The following is a 22,022-nucleotide window of genomic DNA, read 5'->3' as shown; positions in this document are numbered from 1 at the left end:
TCTCTGTGTATTCCTGGTTGTCCTGGAACTCGCCATGTATACCAGACTGGCCTCAAACTCATAGATTTCACCTGTCTACTTCTGCCTCCCAAGTGCTGGGATTAAATGTATCTCTACATCCGTAGGTACTTCAGTTTCTTTTCTTTTCTTTTCTTTTCTTTTCTTTTTTTTTTTTGGTTTTTCGAGACAGGTTTTCTCTGTAGCTTTGGTGCCCGTCCCGGAACTAGCTCTTGTAGACCAGGCTGGCCTCGAACTCCCAGAGATCCGCCTGCCTCTGCCTCCCGAGTGCTGGGATTAAAGGCATGCACCACCACCACCCGGCTTGGTACTTCAATTTCTTTTTGGTTTGTTGCCAGGGCTTAAGTTTTTTACACTGGTTAAATTCCATCCCCTTTAAAAAAACTTTTTATCTTAGATTTATTTTATGTGCATGAGTGTTCTGCCTGCTTGCATGCATGTGTATGTGCTATACATGTGTGCCTGGTGCTTTTGGAGGTCTGAAGAAGACACCTGATCTCCTGGAACTGGAGTTCCACAGACGGTTGAGAACTGCTGTGTGGATACAGGGACTCTGCAAATATTCTTAACCACCGAGCTATCTCTAGCTTCTGGTGACTCCTTTTAGTTTGACAATTTTTTTTTTAAACCAGGCCCTAGGTACACAGGTACGTAAAGTAGTATACATAAAACATCTATTGCTAATAAATCAAATTTATGTAGTGAGACACAAATTATATAAATCCAGGCTGACTTTGAATCTTACATATAACAGAGTATGTCCTTGAATTTCTGATCCTCCTGATCCAACCTTCCAGTGTGGAGATTTGTATCACTCTCTTAGTTATTTTCCCATTGCTATGATGAGATACCGTGACCAAAGCAACTTACTTAAAAAAAAAAAAAACAAAAAACAAACATTTATTGGGACTTGCATTTTCATAGGATTAGTTTAGTCCATGATTATCAGGGTGCCAAGCTTGGGAGCAAGCAGGCAGACAGGCAGCTTTGGTACTAGAGCAGAAGCTAAGTTGAGCTCACGCATCTTGAGACAACTATGAAACAGCTAACTGGGTATATTGTGGGCTTTTGAAACCTCAAAGCTCATCCCAGTGACACACCTCCTAATTCTTCTTCCCAAACATTTTTATCCAATTGGAGATCAAACATTCAAATATCTGAGCCAATAGGAGCTATTCTCATTCAACCCATCACAGTTACCATGTCCAGTTTTATGTGGTGTCAGGTATCAAATTCAGGGCTTAGTGCCTGCTAGGAAAATACTCCTATGTCCTCAGCACAAGAATTTTAATTTAATTATTTATCATTACTATTGAGATTGTGTAACCCTGACTGACCTAGAATTTACTATGTGGACCAGGCTAGTCTCGAACTCACGGCTGAGATTAAAGGTGTACAACAATTCTTTGGTATACGTATAATTTTTCTATTTAATAAATACTATAACAAATTTGCATAATGATATGCTTACTTTTTACATATAGAACTCTTGGATGAATATTTGATACTGTAGGATGTAAACCATCTTCAGTGCTTTTCAGAGTTGGTCAATATTTTGATTTTTTTTTTTTTTTTTTTTTTGTTTTTTTTTTTTGTTTTTCGAGACAGGGTTTCTCTGTGGCTTTGGAGCCTGTCCTGGAACTAGCTCTTGTAGACCAGGCTGGTCTCGAACTCACAGAGATCCGCCTGCCTCTGCCTCCCGAGTGCTGGGATTAAAGGCGTGCGCCACCACCGCCCGGCAATATTTTAATTTTTGTAATCAATGCTGACAGTGCTGCTGCACAAATATAGCCCGATGGCAGAAGTGTATATAGTGCCACTTTAGAAATTGCTGGAAGTTCTGCCAGGCAGTAGTGGACAACCAGGATTGTTACACAGAGAAACCCTGTCTCGTGGCGGGCGGGAGGGGGGAGTAAAGAAAATTGTTGGATATTTTATCATAATTTCAGGCCAAAGTTTTTGGGGATAGGCAGTTCAAAGTGTTAACAGTTTGCAAGAGGATTGGCTTAACAACTTTCTCGTTTTGTTTTTTTATTTATTTATTTTTTGAGACAGGGTATTACTGTCTAGCTCAGGCTTGCCTCAATTTATAATCCTACATCTGCCTTCCAAGTGTTGGGATTATAGGTTATACCACCATGCCTTGCTTATATTATCTCATTTTATTCACATTTATTTAGTCTTCGGAGTTCTGGAGGAGGAGCGGTGAGAAGATGGCAGTAAAAATTTGTATGCAGTAGTCATTTGTCACTTGAACTTCTCTCTCTTTTCTTTTTCTTCTCTTTTTTGTTCTCTTCCTTTTTGAAGTAGAATTGCAGGTTAGCCTTAATCCTTCTTTAGCCTCCTGGATAACGTCTGTCTTATATACACAGCTCATGAGAGACTTTTTCTCAAAAAGAAAATGGAAGAGAATCACAAGTTATTTTGCTGTGTAAAAAGTATATCAAGGGTACTGGTGAGATGACTTACACCTAATACTGATGATCTGAGCTCAATCTCTGTGACTCACTTGGAGAGAACTGACTCCTGCAAGTTTGTGACACGCACACACCTCACACAAACCAAGATAAGTTTTAAAATGTGAAAAAAATAGAGTTTGCATAAATAAATACAAAGTTCAAAAAAGCATATCTGTTTTTCCCTGGGAACCCCACTCTCAGGTATTATTTCTCACTTTTCATTAATCTACATTCACTCTTGTTTAAATGTCTTTAAAAAGAAGCATGACCAAGAGCAGTGTTCTTGAGACACGTCTGTAGTAGGACTCAGCTTACAGAGTCTCAGAAAGCTTCTCAAATTTACCAGCCTGCTGTTTCCAAGGCTTTCCTGAGTAATTCTTGATCTTGGAGAAATATTTGTTTTCCAGATTATTATGAAGGATATTACAAAGGATAGATGTTTAGAGTAAGTTATGGGAGAACATGGAACTTCTACACTCCCTTTGTGGATGTGCCACCCTTTAAGAACCTCACATTTGGGTCTTTTGTTTTGTTTTGGTTTGCTTTGGTTTTGGTTTTCGAAACTGGGTTTCTCTGTAGCTTTGGAGCCTGTGCTGGAACTAGCTCTTGTAGACCAGGCTGGTCTCGAACTCACAGAGATCCGTCTGCCTCTGCCTCCCGAATGCCGGGATTAAAGGCGTGCACTACCACCACCTGGCTATCACATTTGGGTCTTGAGAAGCTCCCTGAAGTCTGTCATTTCTGGTTTTTATGGAGATTTCATTGCATATGTATGAGTGATTAGCTTTTAATATTTCTATCATTACTTAATCTACCTTGGTTTCAGGTGATCAGCTTTCATCTTGAAAGCTGCCATGAGCTTTCAGCCATCAGTCAACCCCAATTGCATTCCTTAAAATGACATTTTGAGGATTCCAAGGATTTTTGAAATTGTGTGCTAGGAAATAGGACCGACGACCATTGTATTTCATGTCATACCACATGAAAGATAATTTTATATTTATCTTGTTTTCTCTTCCCTCATAAAAGGTGTTTGTTTTTCATTTAAAATTAACTTCAATAATAATTAATTTCCTCTTTCTTCCTGTTTGGATTTTCAAGACAGGGTTTCTTTGTGCAACCTTGGATGGCCTGGAACAACTAGCTCTGTAGACCTGACTGACCTCAAACTCACAGAGATCTGCCTGTCTCCTGATCTCCTGATTGCTGGGATTAAAGGTGTGCGCCACCACCGCCCGGCAGAATGATGCTCCTTTAGGGCCCTGTTGTAGTAATTAAGTAAAAAATGTGAAGGACTTGAACTAATTAAAACCTTAGAGGTAGTAGTAACCGAAGTTATAGAGAAAGGCCAGGAATAGTATACACCTTTAATGATAGCACTTAAAAGGTAGGAGGCTCTTGTGAGTTTGAGGCTAGCCTGTTTTACATAATGGGTTCTAAACGCATCAGGGCTACATAGTGAGACTCTGTCTTTAACACACACACACACACACACACAGGCACACACGCACAGTATGGGTGCACATATAAAAGCCAAGTGTGATACACACCTTTAATATCAGAGACTAAGACAGGGATCTCTGAATATGTGGTCAACCTGACCTACACAGTGAGTTTCAAGCTATCCAAGGCTACATAATGAGAGACTGTTTCAGAAATGTGTGTGTGGGTATGTGGTGTAGTAGTTGGTATAGTAAGTATAGCAGTAGTAGTTGTAGTAGTTGTTGTTGTAATAGTAGTAGTAATAGAGAATGAGAGTATTAAAAGTAGAGGTAATACTTCCATTTTTCATCATTTGACTAATGTAGAATATTATGAATAATTCCTCTTCATAGGAAAAAATGCTGAATAAAATGTGTGATATTGGAAACTGGATCGATGGCATATCAATTAAGAACATTTAACTGTACTTACAGAATACCTGGGTTTGTTCCCAGCATCTACATGTTGACTTACTACTGTCTAACTCCAGTTTTAGAGGATGGTTAAAGCCTTCTTCTGACCGTTTTGTGCACAAGGCACGCATATGGTGCATGTACACATATGCAATCAAAACATACGTATAAAATGAAAGTTTTTAAAAAATCTTTAATGATCCATCACTGTGCTGTCAAAAAGCTAAGAATGAAATTACATTGGGAATGCAGATGTTAGCTAGCTTTTTGTTGCTTTTGTTTTTCCGAGCCAAAGTTTCTTTGTGTACTCTTAGCTGTCTTGGAACTTGCTCTGTAGACCAGGCTGGCCTCTAGCTGACAGAGATCCACCTGCCTTTGCCCTCGAGTGCTTGTATTATAAAATTGTGTACCACCAGTGTCCGGCACAGATGTTAGCTAGCTTTCCTAAAAATCTTTCATCCTGTGGAATCTGCTCAAATTTTTCGTTTGCTTGTTTTTTTAAACTTATTTTTATAGCATAATGGAGCCCGAGAAACAAAGTCCAGTGTTTGAAGGACTCCAAAAGAACTTCGGTTCATTCAAGAAAGTTGACATTTTGCTATCAGTCTTGGCAAGGGGTCTCACATATGGAAAAGGATGTCTAACAAGGCCTGTTGCAGTTATATTTCCCCTGTGGTCTTGGAAAACTTTCTAGCCAACTATCAGCTCTTTGGTTTTTCAAGACAGGGTTTTTCTGTAACTTTTGGAGACTGTCTTGGAACTCACTCTGTAGACCAGGCTGGCCTCGAACTCATAGAGATTCTCCTGCCTCTGCTTCCCGAGTGCTGGGATTAAAGGCATGCGCCACCACTGCCCAGCTGTAACACCTGATTCTGTGTTACCCCCTCGATACAGTTCACATGCCACTGTACCGTATGTGAGCTGGGCAAGGGCCTGGAGATGGAAAGAACACACAAGAGACCTGGGTCAGGAGATCACCTGAATGCCCTTTATTCAGCCTTAGGGAAATTCTTATATACTTCGCTGCTGCCCAAGGATTTCCGCCCAGACAGGTGGGAAATTACCACACCATAGATGGAGTAAACAGTGCCCTACAGCTAATCACCAAGTGGGGCAGAGAGAGCACAGAAACAAACAGAATGTTTTAGTTAGCTGACCAGGAACTGTCCTCAAGATGAGCCCTAGGAACAGGGGTAGACCTGGGCCCTACCCCCGGCTTTAGCTATCAACTCTTATTTGGTCATGTCTGTTGTTACCTTGCAAAGTCCATCAAGCTTTTAGGAGGGTGTTCCTTCAATGCCAGGCTCCAAACAGTCTTCAGGTAAAAGTTCCAGGGTATGCTATACTAGATGATAGTAAACAAATCACAGATGAACCCTAGACAAGGGGTGTATGCCATAATTCCAGTACTTGATGGCAAATATGTGTACCCACTGAGCCAGCTTTCTTCTGGTCCCTAATCTCAGCACTTGGAATGTCAAACCAGAAGGACACAATTTGAGGTCAGCCTGGGCTACAATGTGAGACTCTGTTTGAAAAGAACAGAGAGGCTGGGGGTTGGAAAGAGATGGCTCAGTGATTAAAAGCTCTTGCTCTGCAGTGTTAAGGACCAGAGTTTTAATCTCACCACCATATAACAAGCTGGGCTCCCTGCAAATGCCGTGGACTCCAGCTTTAGGAAGTTGGAAGACAATACATAATGGCAATGGCCTCTGTGCTTTTAGATGTGTGCAACTGCACACACATACATGCACTTAAGCAGATACACACATTCAAATAAGTAACTAAAAGAATAAAAATAACAAAGCTAGAGAGGTGGCTCAGCAGTTAAGAGTACGAACTGTTCTTGCAGAGGATTTAAGCACATACATCGACTCAAAACTACCAACTTGAAGGAATCTGACACCCTCTCTGGATTCATGTGCACATACCCACCTCCTCATATACACACATTGAAGTGTTTGCTTATTTTGTTCTATTTTAAAATAAAATTCGGGAGTCAGATATTGATCAGAGATTCGGCCTGTGACCACCTCTCTCCCCTTCGATTCAAAAGGACCCCACAAATCTTTTCCAAGCCCCTTATTACTGCTTCCTTTATCTCTATTTGTATCTTGGGTCTTCCAAAACCTCTATGGTTAATTCTGTTCAAATCACTAACTTTGTCTCTTGGTTCAAGTTTAACTTTATTGGCAGTCTCAGAGTGTCAGAGCAAACAAATATCTTTCAACAATATATACACAATGAAAATTTAAAAATAACACAGAAAATTTGGATAATGAGTGAGATCCAGGAAAAAATAAGATAGTGATCCCTAGAGATTGCAGAAAGTTTATAGTGTAGTATTATGTTTCATATTAATAGAGATAATTGAAATTAAAGGTTGAAGTAGAAATGTGAGTTGAGGCTTTCTTAAAACATGATCAGATGAAGAACTTGGAAAAAATAGAACTACTTATAAAGGATTAAATGATGTTAAATCAGTTGATATACCTAAAGAGAAAATATGTGAACTAGAAGATAGCAGTAAAGACATCACCAAGTCAAAATGAGCTGCCACGCTCCTGTAATTCCAGGACTGGGGAACTGAGGAAGGAGGAGGCCAGCCTGGGTTACAGAGCCAAACTCTATCTCAGAAGGATAAACAATAAGATACTGCTGAGAAAGCAGCATGAAGATATAAAGAGGCAGCATCTTAAAAAAAGATGATTCGGGGTCGTGGTGACACATGCCTTTAATCTCAGCACTCAGGAGGCAGAAGCAAGCAGATTTCTGTGACTGTGAGGCCAGTCTGGTATACAAAAGGAGTTCCAGGACAGGCAGGGCAAACACACAGAAACCCTGTTTTGGAAAAAGGAATGAAAGAAAAAAGAAAAGAAATCCAGTTAATCCCAAGAAATAAATAAGATTAGCTTTGACAAGTCACAGTGGAAACTGCAGCCCAATGACAGAAACCTTAAAAGTTCTAGAACCAACAGACTGCTATAAAAATAATTTTCATTAAGCTGACAACTGATTTCCCAGCTATAGCAACAGAAAGCAGAGGACATTGGAATGCTGCCTTGTGTATTGAGACAAAACATCTGTCAGCCTGAAATGGCATACTCAGTAAAATGCTTTCACAATAGACATTTTGAGACAAAAATCTTAGTGCATTTGCTACCAACAGAACAAGATTCCAAGGGATATAATTCAGATAAAGAAAACTTAACTCAAATAGAAAGCTCAAGGTGATTTGCAGTGGCCACATAATATTTAAATCAAATACATATTATGGTTTACATTGTACTAGTATAGAATGCTTTATGTTTCAAAATTTGCTTCATTAACTGAATCTACTCTGAACATATTTCTGGACATGTAATAATATTTCATGTTGATTTGATTCAAGAAGTTTGTACAACTGAGTAAAAAAAGGAATCTCTAGTACATGTAAAATTATTTTTAAGAGGACTTTACCAATTTACATTTTCCTCAACAGATTGTGCTGGCTTTATTTACAAATGATTGTTTGGACCAGTTTTAAATAGCAAAGGTTGACGTTTCTTACCAGATATTTATATCTTGACAAAAATGGTCCCTGTTTGCTTCTCTTGGTTTGACATTAAAAATGTGTTCTGGGGGCAGGCCTTGGTGACACTTGTCTTTAATCCTTTAATCTCAGCATTTGGGAGGCAGAGGGAAGTGGATCTCTGTGAGTTCAAGGTCAACCTTGTCCACAGAGTGAATTCCAGGACAGGCTCCTAAGCAACAGAGAAACCCTGTCTCAAAAAAAAAAAAAAAAAAAAAGTGTTAAAAGTGTTCTGAGTTTGAGCCATAGCCTAGCCCCTCCTCAAAAAATTTTTGAGTAGATGAGAAAATGTTAGTTGAGTTACATTCTTTCTAACAATATTTCTAACTTTCTAGAATGTAGTCTTTAATTTTTCTTTATTCTATTTTATTGCTAACAAATAATATACTTATCTTGATTTTTTGTTTGTTTTTGGTTTTGATTTTTGAAATGGGGTTTTACAGTATAGTCCTAGGCTGGTCATAACTCACAGAGATCCACTGTCTCCGAGTCCCCAGTGTTTGTACCACTACACTAGTCAATTCAGCCAGTCAAAGAAATTGCAGATAGAGCGGAGGAGATGCAAGCACGAGGATTTGAATTTGAATCCCCAAACCCTATGTAAAGCCAGTCGCCATAGCACACATCTGTAACCCCAGTGTTTCTACATTGAGATGAGAGGCTAGAGAATCTCCTGAAAGTTTGTTAGGTCGCTAGCCTATGTATGTAGTGGCAGGTAAGAGGCTCTTTCTCTGACAAGACAGAAGCAAGGAACAGTACCAGATATTGTCCTTTGACCTCCGTGCATGTGCCATGGTACACCCACATGCACATACATTCATATGCACACACATAATATACAAACAAATGACAAATAGCCAGCCAAGCGTAGTAGTGACTATTCTTGTAAGACTAGTATTTGAGGCTGAGGCGGAGGATTTCTGAGTTGAGCTATAGTATGAGACCTGTCTTAAACAGAAAACTACACACATACTCGAAAAAGAAAAGAAATGCCATTTTTTTGTTCTTATTTATACTCTTGTCTTACTGCTGTGGTAATGTTATGTTGTTTTCTAGCTCTGGTATTTATTCCAGCCAGCCAACAGAACAGAGTGAATAAATGTGTTTTTGTACAAGTCATTTTAAAGGGGGAAGACAGTTAATCTTTTTGGGGATTCCATGTTTTAACATGGGCTGGAATGTAAGATGTCATTTTTTAACTTTTTTTTCTGTTCATTTGCTTTTTCAGGTGCAAGTGAAAGTGTAGGAAAACATATGCTTGAAGCCTGTAACAACAACCTGGAGATGGCGGTCACTATGTTTTTGGATGGTGGAGGAATTGCTGAGGAGCCCAGTACCAGTTCAGCAAGTGTCTCTGCAGTCAGACCACACACAGAGTATGAATTTATTATTTATTGTAGCAGTTCTCTTTGCCTAAATTAACTAGTTGCATTTTTATCAAAGTTAGGTCAAGTTTTGAAAAACATTTAAGGTTGAAAGCCTCTGAAAAATATGTGGAAATTTTTGTGTTTACTATATCTTAAATTCTCTAGAGCATGCCATCTTGTCTCTTTATTTATTTATATATTTATTTTCATCTTTTCTCTTCAATCCTCATTTTTAGTCTTCAAACGAATGTGTGGGTTAAAGGTGGGCAGGCGGGCAGGCGGGCAGGCTACGACTGCTTGATTATAATTGGTCTGAAATTGGGGTTTATGTACTCCACAGCCACCAGCTATACAACAAAAAGAATTTTGTTGGCTTAGGATTTTGCTCAGTTGATAAAGTGTTTGCCTAACATCCAAGAAGTTCTGGGTTTAAGCCTTAACACTGGATAAACCAGACTTGGTGACACATGCTCATAGTCCTAGCACTTAGGAAGTGGAGACAGAAACAATCTTCAGCTACATAGCAAGTTTGAAGTCATTTTGTTTTTTGTTCTTTTTAAAGAGCGTTATAGTTTGGTATTATTTTCTGTCTCAGGAAACTAGAGCATGACTGTTTTTTCCTAAGCTACACTGCAGGTAAAAAGCAAGTATCTTTTTCTTCCAGAGGACCTGGGTTCAACTCCCAGCATCCACATGGTAGCTCAAAACTGTAATTTCAGTTCCAGGGGATCTGACACTCACACAGACATGCATGCAGACAAAACACCAATGCACATAAAATAAAAGTAAATACATCACTTAAAAAAATCCTTCATTCTTTCTTTTTTTGTTTGTTTGAGACAGTTTTTTTTTTTTTAGTGTAGCGTTGGCTGTCCTGGAACTTGCTCTGTAGACCAGTCTGGCCTCAAATTCACAGAGGTCTGCCTGCTTGCCTCTGCCTCCTAAGTGCTGGGATTAAAGGTGTGTGCCATCACTGCCCGGTTCAGTTCTTTATTCTTTTTTTTTTTTGTTTTGTTTTGTTTTTGTTTTTTTTTTGTTTTTTCGAGACAGGGTTTCTCTGTGGTTTTGGAGCCTGTCCTGGAACTAGCTCTTGTAGACCAGGCTGGTCTCGAACTCACAGAGATCCGCCTGCCTCTGCCTCCCAAGTGCTGAGATTAAAGGCGTGCGCCACCACCGCCCGGCCAGTTCTTTATTCTTTAGTTACCGCCTAATCACTAATGCGTCCCCACTGTATATAGAACTGTATATGTTTGATTTTTTCTAGCCCTTTATGTTTGATTCATAAGAGTTTGCATTAAATACCTAACTTTTGAGCAAAATTTCATCAGTCCTTGGAAAGTATTAGGCCCGAACCTAATGGGACTACTCTAGGCACATGCCTCTGCTCTCAGATGGCCATTAAGTTTTTTTTTTTTGTTGTTGTTTTGAGATACCATTGCTGTATAGCCTAGGCTGGCCTTGAATTCATATCTTCCTGTGTATTAGGATTCCAGGTTTGCCCACAATTCCTGACTAAGCACTAGCTTTAACAACAACCAAAAACAAAACAAAACAAAAAAACGTTAAAAGGGGCAAGACTTAGTAGCCTGTGCTTTTAGTTCCATCACTCAGGAGGCAGAGGCTGGCATGGTCTACATAGTCACTGTATTGAAAAACAGAACCAAACCAGAAAAACCCTTAATTTAAAAGTCCCTAAGTAAGACTTTAATACTCTTAGTCTTTTGTAATTCTGATAATTTATAATATGAGAAACAGAGGAGTCATTTTAAGTACAACAGGCAAAGGGCCAGGCTATTATTTTTATGAAATCAGATATAATTTAAGAACCAGGTCATATACAAGTATAATTGCTCCTTTGAGTTAGTTTCAGATTAATGGAATATTGTTTTTACATGCATTATGAACTTTAGAGATCATATTAATAGCTTATAAGTTTTTGCTTGTTTTTTGTTTTCTGTTGACATTTGTCTTAAGTGTGATCCCATTCCCCAACATGGCTCAGAGTTTTAATAGAAATCAGTATTGAGCCAGATGATATGTTATGCACCTTTATTACAGCCCACTGGAGGCAGACAAGTGAATCTCTGATTTCTTAGATTATTCTTGCCTGCATAGCACATTCCAGGCTAGCCTGCTCCAGTAAACAAACAAACAAACAAATAATATTTTAAAAATTAGTTGATAGAAACGTCAATAGTAGATATTTGCAGTTGATTTGTGGGTGCATGTACGTGTGTGTGTACACGTGTGTGTGTTTGACTATACCTGAAATAGTAGTTTTTGTTTTGAGACCAGGTTTTTTTCTAGCTGACCTGGAGCTCACTATGTAGACCAGGCTGACCTCAAACTCAGAGATCTGTCTGCATCTACTTTTGGGTGCTGGGATTAAAGGTGTGCTCCACTATGACTGGCAGTTTGGCTTTTATTTTTGTTTTAGTGCCTTTGACAGCATTGTGTGCATGTGCCTGTTTTGAAAGATGAATGAAACCCAGGGCCTCACCATTGCTGGGCAAGTACTCTGCCATTGAGTTAAATGCCCTATAGCATTTATTTTTACCTTTTTGAGGTAGCATTTCATTGCTTTGTCTAACCTAGTCTAAAACTCCTTAGCTCCAGAGATTCTTTTGACTCAGCCTTTCAAGTAACAAATATTTCTCATAAATGAGTATCTTTTCCTATTTAGTTGCATCACGATTTGGTTAACTTATGTGCTAACTGATGAACATTTAATAGTAGCTCCTAATTCCTTAACTAGAATTTCCCTTCCAAATCAACTTCTGTTTTTCCACTCAATGTAGTTAACATCGCCAAACATCTTCAGATGTACAGTAATTGAGTCTTTTTGTTTTTTCGAGACAGGGTTTCTCTGTGGTTTTGGAGCCTGTCCTGGAACTAGCTCTTGTAGACCAGGCTGGTCTCGAACTCACAGAGATCCGCCTGCCTCTGCCTCCCAAGTGCTGGGATTAAAGGCGTGCGCCACCACCACCCGGCCAATTGAGTCTTACTTTATAGGTATTTTTTTTAAAAGATGTTCGTGTTCATACCCATGTGTGTGTGAGTGCCCATGGAGGCCAGTAGAGAGTGTGTGATTTCTTAGAACTAGAGTTACAGGTTTTTGTGAATGATAGGATCAAACTCATGATCGAGCAAGCAACAAGCCCCCTAACTACTGAGCCATCTATCCATCCTCAGGACTATTAATTTATTTGAGATATTTCATTGGTGTGCAGTTTAGTAGTAAATTGTCTTTAGACTGAGGTGATTTTACACATACCATATGAAGTACAGTATACCAATAAAAAAATTTACTTGTATAAAACATGTTTTTTAAAGCTTGGCATGATAGTGCTCACACCTGTAATCCTAACACTTGGGAGGTGGGGACAGGAATATAAAAAGTTCTAGGGCAGTGATGGCTACATAACAAGTTCAAGGCCAGCTTGGGTTACATGATACCCTATTTCTGATGTGGAATGTCTTCCTCTATATGTGTTGCTTTTATTGGTTAATGAATGAAGCTGCTTTGGCCTATAGCAGGGCAGAATATAGCCAGGCTGGAAGAGATATAGAGAGAGTAGGCGGAGTCAGGGAGATGCCATGTAGCTGTCCAAGAAGTAAGAGGTAACAAACCATGAGCCTTGTGGTATGATACAAAATAATAGAAATGGGTTAATTTAAGATATAAGAGCTAGCAAGAAAAATGCCTGAGTTGTTGGCCAAACAGTATTGTAATTAATATAGTTTCTCTGTGATTATTTAGGTCTGGGTGGCCAGGAAACGTAAGAGAAGTCTCCAGTTACATATTTCAGAAAAAATTTTATGGTTAACGCTTTTAAAAGTTCTTAAGGGGTCCTTCCTTACTCCCCTTCCCCATCTCCTTACTCTCCCTGAAATGGAGTCTTCCTTTGTTGTCCCTGGCTGGACTCTTGGACTCACATGACTCCTACTGCAGCCTTCAAAGTAGTTAGTACTATAGACATGGTCACCAAAACCAACTGGCTTGTTTCTTTTTGATTAAAGTATTTACTAAACTTACTTCTACAGATAGATTGTTCCTTCAGGTTATTGAAATTCTGCATATGAGCAGTGACCTGTGTCCAGTAGGAAAGAGCAGCTGGGTGTGGTGGCACATTTCTATAACCCCAACACATGGCAGGTGAGACCCCTACCGCTGAACCACCAATGGTTAATCCCAGCACTTGGAATGTTGAGACAGGAGAGTCTCAAGTTTGAGGCCAGCCTGAGTTATGTAGTAAAACTTAAAAACAGCCGGGCGGTGGTGGCGCACGCCTTTAGTCCCAGCACTCGGGAGGCAGAGGCAGGCCGATCTCTGTGAGTTCGAGGCCAGCCTGGTCTACAAAGGGAGTTCCAGGACAGGCTCCAAAGCTACAGAGAAACTCTGTCTCGAAAAATCAAAAAAAAAAAAAAACAAAAACAAAACAAAAAAACTTTAAAACAAAAAGTAGGAAAGAATACTGGACATAATCTTGAATTATTCTTTCATCATTTTTCTTATTATAGATTTGTCTAACTGGTGGTTTTTTAATTACAGAGTATTAGTGTTCACTTACAAATTAACATTCATAGTTTTTTTAAATATAAAGTATGTCTTTGAACTCCAAGTGTTGGATTTTGAAGTTCCAACTGTTAGATATTGAAAAAATAGGTCCTTGTTAGAATTGATGGCACATGTTTGTAATTTCCACAGCCTTTGAGGTATTTTGTTTTTCTTTTTTGAGTCAGGGTCTTAATGTAGGTCAGACTGGCCTCAAACTCATCTGTCTTTACCTCCTTAGTTCTAGGATTAAAGGCATACATCAACATGCCCAGTGCAACCCTAGCTCAGTTATGAGAATTGAAGTTTGAAGACAGCCTAGTTAGAGCCTGGCTCAGAAATGGGCTCCAAAAAAGTGTGTGTATGGTGGGCAAGGGGTTTTGCAGGACATGAGAACACATGGTAGAAATCATTAGGTCTAATTTAAACTGATCTTTGTATGTTTATTATTCTTTGTCTCCCCCATGTATGTGTTTGGGTATGTGGGTTGCCATATGACTTATGGGAAGGTCAGAGGACAGCTTGAGACAGTTAGTTCTCTCCTTCCAAATGTTGTTCTAGGGATCCAATAAGTTGGTCAGGCCTTGGTGACAAGAGCCTTTATCACAGTGAGTCATCTTGCTTGTTTATATGCATAAAATTCTTAAAATTAACTGTTATTTTCTATGACATTTAAGCCTAAAAATATTAAGCACTTTTAATATTTGGTTATAACTTCAAATAAACTGATTTTAAAGGTAACATGCTATTTTTTATTTTTTGGTGTTTTGAGACAGGGTCTCTTTGCATATCTTTCACTGTCCTGGAACTCACTTTGTAGACCAAGCTCGCCTTGAACTTACAGAGATCCACCTGTCTCTGCCTCTCAAGTGCTGGGACTAAAAGCATGTGACACCATGCCCAGATTCTATTGATTTATTGATTTTTATTGAGCTCTACATTTTTCTCTGCTTTCCTCCCTGCCTCTCCCCTCCACTTTAACCCTCTCTCAAGGTCCCCATGCTCCCAATTTACTCAGGAGATCTTGTCTTTTTCTACTTCTCGTGTAGATTAGATCCTTGTATGTCTCTCTCAGGGTCCTCATTGCTGTCTAGATTCTCTGGGATTGTGATATGTAGGCTGATTTTCTTTGCTTTATGTTTAAAAACCACCTATGAGTGAGTACATACGATAATTGTCTTTCTATGTCTGGGTTACCTCTTTCAAAATGATGTTTTCTATCTCCATCCATTTACTTGCAAATTTCAAGATATCATTTTTTTTTGCTGTGTAGTACTCCATTGTGTAAATGTACCACATTTTCCTTTTTTTTTTTTTTTTATTATTTTTTACCACATTTTCCTTATCCATTCTTTGGTCGAGGGGCATGTAGGTTGTGTTATGGGTTCTGGCTATGAACATAGTTGAACACATGTCCTTGTGGCACAGTTGAGTTTCCTTTAGATATATACCCAAAAGAGGTATTACTGGGTCTTGAGGAAGACTGTTTCGTAATTTTCTGAGAAATCGCCACACTGATATCCAAAGGGGCTGTACCAGCTTGCACTCCCACCAGCAATGCAGAAGTGTTCCCTTTACCCCACATCCTCCCCAGCATAAGTTGTCATCAGTATGTTTAAACTTGGGCCATTTTTACCGGTGTAAAATGGAACCTCAGAGTTTTGATTTGCATTTCTCTGATGACTAAGCTTTGAAGATCAAGCTGGCCTTGAACTTAGAAGGATCCATCTTTCTCTGCCTCTAAAGTTCTGGGACTAAAAGCATGGGATACCATGCCCAGCCCAGATCCTATTTAGTTTATTATTAAGATTTTTTATTTATTTTATGTATACGGATTTATGCATGTATGTCTCTTGTATGTATATCTGTGTGCCATGTGCATGCCTGGTGACATGGAGGCCACAAGAGGTTGTTGGATCCCTTGGGAATGGAGTTACATGAGCCGCCATATCAATACTGGAAATCATACCTGGGATCCCCTGGAAGAACAGCTAATGCTCTTAACCACTGAGTTATCAGCCCTAGTATAAACCACTTATCAAAATGATTTCTTCCTAGGAAAAAAATAAAGTTTATAAAAGTGAATATTTTTTTCCTGAGTTATTAGTAATTATATTGAGTCTATGAAGATAAACTTTGAAAAGAATGTTTTTTGTTTTTTCTTTTATTTCCAGTGTTGGGTATCAAATACAGGACAGGCATGTGTTCTACTGCTGAGCTCTATCTCTTGTTGAGAGTTGACTTTAATTTAATTTATTTAAATTTTATTAAGATTTATCTCTCTGTATGTATGTGTATGGATATGCACATCTTGGCATGTGTGGAGTGTGGAGATTAGAGTACAAATTTTGAAAATCTACTTTCTCCTTCTACCTTGTGTATTGGAATCCAATTCAGCTGGGCAGACATGAGGGCGGGCATGTTTACCCACAGAGCCATCTCCCTAGCTCCAGAATCACCTTTTATAGGATGTGTAATTATTGGTGCTGGAGAGATGGTTTGATGGTAGGAGCACTGGCTGCTTTTCTAGAGGACTAAATTCTGAATTCCATTCCCAGGGCATGCATTCACAAGGTGTGAAGACATTGAGGCAAGCATTCATAAACATAGAAAATGAAATTTTGCTGGATGTTGATGGTGGCACATGCCTTTAATCCCAGCATTTAGGAAGAGGCTGGCAGATATCTTAAGTTCAAGGCCACCCTGGTCTATAGAGCTAGTTCCAGGACAGCCTAGGCTATTACACAGTGAAACCCTGTCTTGAACAAAAGCCAAAAAAGAAAAAAAATCTCAAAGTAAGAGTTTGTATTTTATTACATGTTTATTATGCATGTTATATATTTGCTTATATATTTTATATAGAAGATTCCTCTTCTGTATAATAGGATCTGTTGAGTAAATACTTAAAGATTGTAACTGTGGTAGCGTCTTCCTTCATAGCATAAAAAATTTAGTGCCGGGGGCTGGAGAGATGGCTCAGAGGTTAAGAGCATTGCCTGCTCTTCCAAAGGTCCTGAGTTCAATTCCCAGCAACCACATGGTGGCTCACAACCATCTGTCATGAAATTTGGTGCCCTCTTCTGGCCTGCAGACATACACACAGACAGAATATTGTATACATAATAAATAAATAAATATTAAAAAAAAATTTAGTGCCAATTTGTTGAAGCTTACTTTAATTTTAATATATTCTTTTCTTTTAATTATTATGTGATGTAGCATTAATTATATTGATTCTAGTAAGCCTATATTTTTCCAGTCATTTTTACTTGACTTTTTTTTCCCTTTTTGATAAATTCCTTATCCCTAAGAATTTTGGGGGGCTGGGTGCTGGAGATGCAGTTCCACAGTTAAGAACCTGTAACTCCAGTTACAGAGGAATCTGTCACCTATGGCCTCTGTGGGCTCTACATTCACATGCATATACTCCCACATACATAATTAAAAATAAAATCTTTAAAAAAAAAAAAGAATTCAGGGAGGATTGGAGGTTGCAGATTTAACTCATTGGTAGACAAATTGCCACACAAGTACCAGGGCCTGGGTTCAGATCTTAGTTGGGGGTAGGGGTGAGGCAGAAAGGCCAAAATAATAACTGCAGCCTGGATGTAGCCTGGAACAAGCTTTAATCCTAGCACCTGAGAGGCAAAGGCAGTGGATCTCTGAGTTCCATGCCAGACAGGGAGGGCTGCATAGTGAGACCTTGTTAGGTTGAGATGGACAGATGGCTCAGTGGTTATGAGCATATATGTCTCCTGCAGAGGGCTCAAGTTCTCTTTCTAGCATCCGTGTTGGTCAGCTTGCAACCACCTATAGTTGCAGCTCAGGAGAATCTGAGGTCTCAATTATGCATATATCTCCCTTACCCCCTATAATTAAGTAATAGTAATCTTTTTTTGGTTTTGGTTTTTGGTTTTTTCGAGACAGAGTTTCTCTGTAGCTTTAGAGCCTGTCCTGGAACTAGCTCTTGTAGACCAGGCTGGGCTTGAACTCACAGAGATCCTCCTGCCTCTGCCTCCCAAGTGCTGAGATTAAAGGTGTGCGCTACCACCGCCCGGCTAAATAATAGTAATCTTAAAAGTAAATGTCTAAGGGACCTGAGATGGAAAGAGATCTTTTTTCTTTTTACTTTCTTCTTTGTAAACCATTTTAGCTTTCTGTGATAGATATTTTATTCTAGTTAATCTCTGTCTAGATATCATTTACAACTTCTTTTTCTGATTACTGTAGTTTCTTAAAAAATCATGTTTGTTTCACTTGTTAATTTGAATACATTCACAATTTAGAAGGAAAATAGGTATCACAAAAACAGTTTATTTTGATATATTCACACTTTTATTTTTAACAGAGAAGAAGTTCGTGCCCCAATTCCTCAAAAGCAAGAAATATTGGTGGAGCCAGAACCTTTGTTTGGTGGTAAGTTTACTTTATTTGCTTAATTTTATTTGATTTTGTTATTGTCTAGGATTTTAATAAACGAACTGAAGATATGAGGGCTTACTCAGAGATTATTTTGTCATTTATAGAATCAGTTCTTATCTTATATTTCTATATTCTTCCCCAGGTAAGCTGCATTCCTTAACAGAAAATAATAACAGCAAGGAGGAAATTTACCAAAAAGAATTACTGTCTTTTATTGTAAGGGAAGGTGTAACTATAGCCTTAGCTGGTCTGGGTCTCAGAGACTACCTGCTCTATGCTCTACATTCCAAATTACAGGATTAAACTTGTGTGCTACCATGCCTGCCCCGTCCCCCCAACATGCACTCCCTTTGGAATTGCTCCATGTCATGGAAGCCAGTGTCATTATATTAAAAAGAATCTTTAATTTTATGTTGTGTCTTCTTCTAAATGTACATATTACTGATAGCTCAATATATTTGACTTATTGCTTTTTATTGTTTTGTATCCCTTGCCTGCTCTCATTTTAATATCTCCAAATACTGCTCTTATTTTGGATAAAGGAGAAAAATAGTCTTTATTTCATGTCGAAAAGAAAAAAATTGTTTAAAAAATTGGGTGAATTCAGAACATATTAAAGTATGGGGTATTTAATACATTTAAAGAACAGTAATAGTCTAATGAGTACCTGCTTCCTTTTACGAGGCAAATATTTTTAGGTATTACTTAAAAAGTAGAAGATGAATATTATTGTGGTAGGGCAAACATGGTGAAATGTATATTGTATTGAGAACACTAGTATAGAGAAATGGTTTGAAACATGAAAATAAGATACCTGTTTTAAGTTTTGTAGAAAACTAGGATAGGGGAAATGAATTTTTTTTTTTTTTTTTTTTTTTTTCCGAGACAGGGTTTCTCTGTAGCTTTGGTTCCTGTCCTGGAACTAGCTCTTGTAGACCAGGCTGGCCTCGAAAAGAAATAATTTTTAAAAATTTGATTTATTTACGTATTTGAGACAGGGTCTCCTGTGTGTCCTTGGCTAGTCTGGAGCTTGTTATACTCTTGAACTCACAGAGATCCTCTTGCCTCTGTCTCCTGAATTCTGGGATTAAAGATGTGTGCCACTATACCAGGCAAGAAGGGGCGTTAATTTTTTTGTTGTTTTTTGTTTTTTGAGACAGGGTTTCTCTGTGGCTTTGGAGCCTGTCCTGGAACTAGCTCTTGTAGACCAGGCTGGCCTCGAACTCACAGAGATCCGCCTGCCTCTGTCTCCTGAGTGCTGGTATTAAAGGCGTGCACCACCACTTCCTGGCCTGCATTAATTTTCTTTTAAAGGATTAAAAAGTTATCCACACGCTGGGGTGATGGCTCCAAGGTTAAGAACACTGACTGTTCTTCCAGAGGTCCTGAGTTCAATTCTCAGCAACCACAGGTCCGTTCACAACCATCTATATTAAGATCCGGTGCCCTTTTCTGGCCTATAGGGATACATACAGGCAGAATGCTGTATACATAATTAACAAATAATCTTTTTTTTTTAAAGTCATCTATTAAGTGTCAATACTTCATTCCTAAGTAGAGCACTTGCCTAGTATGTGTGAGGCATTAGGTTTAATCCCTAGCATTACAAAAATTCCATCTGTATTGAGCATAGACTTTTTTCTTGTCAGTATTCCCTAAACAACAGAACAATCATTTAGAAAGCATTTACATTATATTAGGTATAGTAAGTAATCTAGAGATGGTGTAAATTATAAAGTACATTGAAGGATGTACCCATGTGTGCATGTGCGTGCATATGAAGGCCAGAGGTTGTGATCATCCTCAGTTGCTCTTCTACCTTATTCACTGAGGCAGGGTTTCTGAATCAAACCCTGGGCACTCTGATATGGTTGGTTTCCCTGTCCAGCTTGTGCTGGGGATCCCATCTTTGCATTGTGTTGTGTGACAAAACTTTTCCTGGGAGAGCAACACACACATCAACTCACCTCAGATAGGGATCCCATTATAGACCAAGTATCAATACCATCAAAGTCCAGCTTGTTGAACTAATGACTTTAATTGGGGTTACTTACAGGAGTATGGGTGAGGGGTCACAAAGACATCTGCATCACCAAAGCCCGCCTTGCATGGGTAACAGTTCACAAAAGCTGGGAATCTCGAACACACTGAACAGGTTGGAGAGTGTCCTTTCCAAGCACCTCAGGTGACCTAACCCTCTTCCAGGCAGCTCAGCTAGTTTCTGCTTCTTCCAGGCAGTTGGTCTGATCCAAGAGTCTTCTTTGTAGCTTAGCTTTTATTGCTAACTTTTTCAAGAAGTGGCCTAATGAATCTGGTAAGTTTCAGGGACTTCCTGAAGCTGTTTTGAGATGTTTACTTTCCTGCAGGATGGACTGTTTCAATCTCTGAGGAAATTTATACATTTTTCCAAGGCTGGGATTACAGGTGGGTTGTTGTTTTAGGGTTTCTATTGCTGTGAAGAGAAACCATGACCACAGCAATTCTTATAAAGAAAACATTTAATTGGGGCTAGCTTACAGTTCAGAGATTTAGTCATTATTGTCATGGCATTAAGCATGGTGGTATGAAGGCAGATGTGGTAGAGAGGTAGCTGAGAATTCTACATCTTGTGCAGGCAGCAGGAAGTGGTTTGTCTCACTGGGTGTGACTTGAACATATAAGACCTCGGAGTTTGCCTCCACAGTGACACACTTCCTCCAACAAGACCACACCTCCTAATAGTACCATTCATTTAGGGGCCATTTTCTTTCAAACCACTACAGTTTCTGAGCCCACTGTGCGTTTTGCCTCGGTCCTGGGGATCCAGACTTAACTACTCAAGTCTGTATAGTAAGTGCTTTTGCTGGTAAGATGTCATCCTGTCCTGGATATTCACCTACAGGTTGTGCATACTGAGTGATGGCGATGTTTTAGACAGCTTCATGTTATAGTAATGAGATGTTTGAGTTAGTTGTCTTGAAAAGAGGGCACTATTTTAGTTTACTTTTGAAGGTTTCAGTTAGTCCCTTTGCTTGTGGCAAGGCAGTATACATCATAGTGAACACATATGGTAGAAGTTACTCAGTTCTTGGCAGCCGAGAAACAGAAAAGGTAATAAAAGAGACCAGGGTCTCATGCTCCCATCAAGGGCACAGCCCAAAGTAACCAAAGCTTCTCTGTTAGGTTCCACTTCTCAAAGGTTCACATAGTGCTGTGCTCATAGTGCTGTGGTGGGAACCAAGCCATTATCACAAAGGCCTTTGAGATGACACCCAAATCATAGGAAAAAGGATTTCCTTCAAAGCTGTTGGATAGAGATACTGTATCCTCAGTACAAAACAAGTAAAAGAAAGAGTCAAAGTCTGTGAGAACAAGTCAGAACAACAAATTTTATTGAGACAGAATATAGAGTTGATTAGATTTTAGCTTGCACAACCCATTTTAAAAAGATCTATTATTTTATTATTCATTTATTTGTTTCATTCATTTATTTCTTACTCTGTGAACCATGCTGGTCTTGAACTCAGAGGTCCACCTGTCTCTATCTCTTGAGTGCTAGGATTAAAGGTGTCCACTCACTGCCCAGCTCAAGATTTATTTTTTTTAATTTTTAGTTTTTATATGTGTGTGCACACATACGTGTCAGTGCAGTTACCCATGGAGGCCAAGAGAGAAAATGGGATATCCTGGAGCTGGCATTACAGGCTGTGTGTGTGTGTGTGTGTGTGTGTGTGTGTGTGCAAGTGCACGTGTGTG

General features: G+C 39.0%; 1 protein-coding gene across 2 annotated transcripts in view; it reads left to right on the top strand.

The window, feature by feature from the left end:
* Ubxn7 (UBX domain protein 7) overlaps positions 1-22,022 on the top strand; it is a 61,077-nt gene that overhangs the window by 11,560 nt on the left and 27,495 nt on the right. For both annotated transcript variants that reach the window (XM_057764144.1, XM_057764143.1), the window contains exons 2-3: positions 9,172-9,319; positions 18,214-18,281. In XM_057764144.1, coding sequence (XP_057620127.1) covers positions 9,172-9,319; positions 18,214-18,281 — 216 coding nt within the window. The remainder of the gene's footprint in view (positions 1-9,171; positions 9,320-18,213; positions 18,282-22,022) is intronic.

This window comes from Chionomys nivalis, chromosome 3, assembly GCF_950005125.1.
Source record: "Chionomys nivalis chromosome 3, mChiNiv1.1, whole genome shotgun sequence".
Taxonomy (NCBI): Eukaryota; Metazoa; Chordata; class Mammalia; order Rodentia; family Cricetidae; genus Chionomys; species Chionomys nivalis.
The sequence above is the reverse complement of the archived record's forward strand: the minus strand, read 5'-3'. Positions and strand labels throughout refer to the sequence as shown.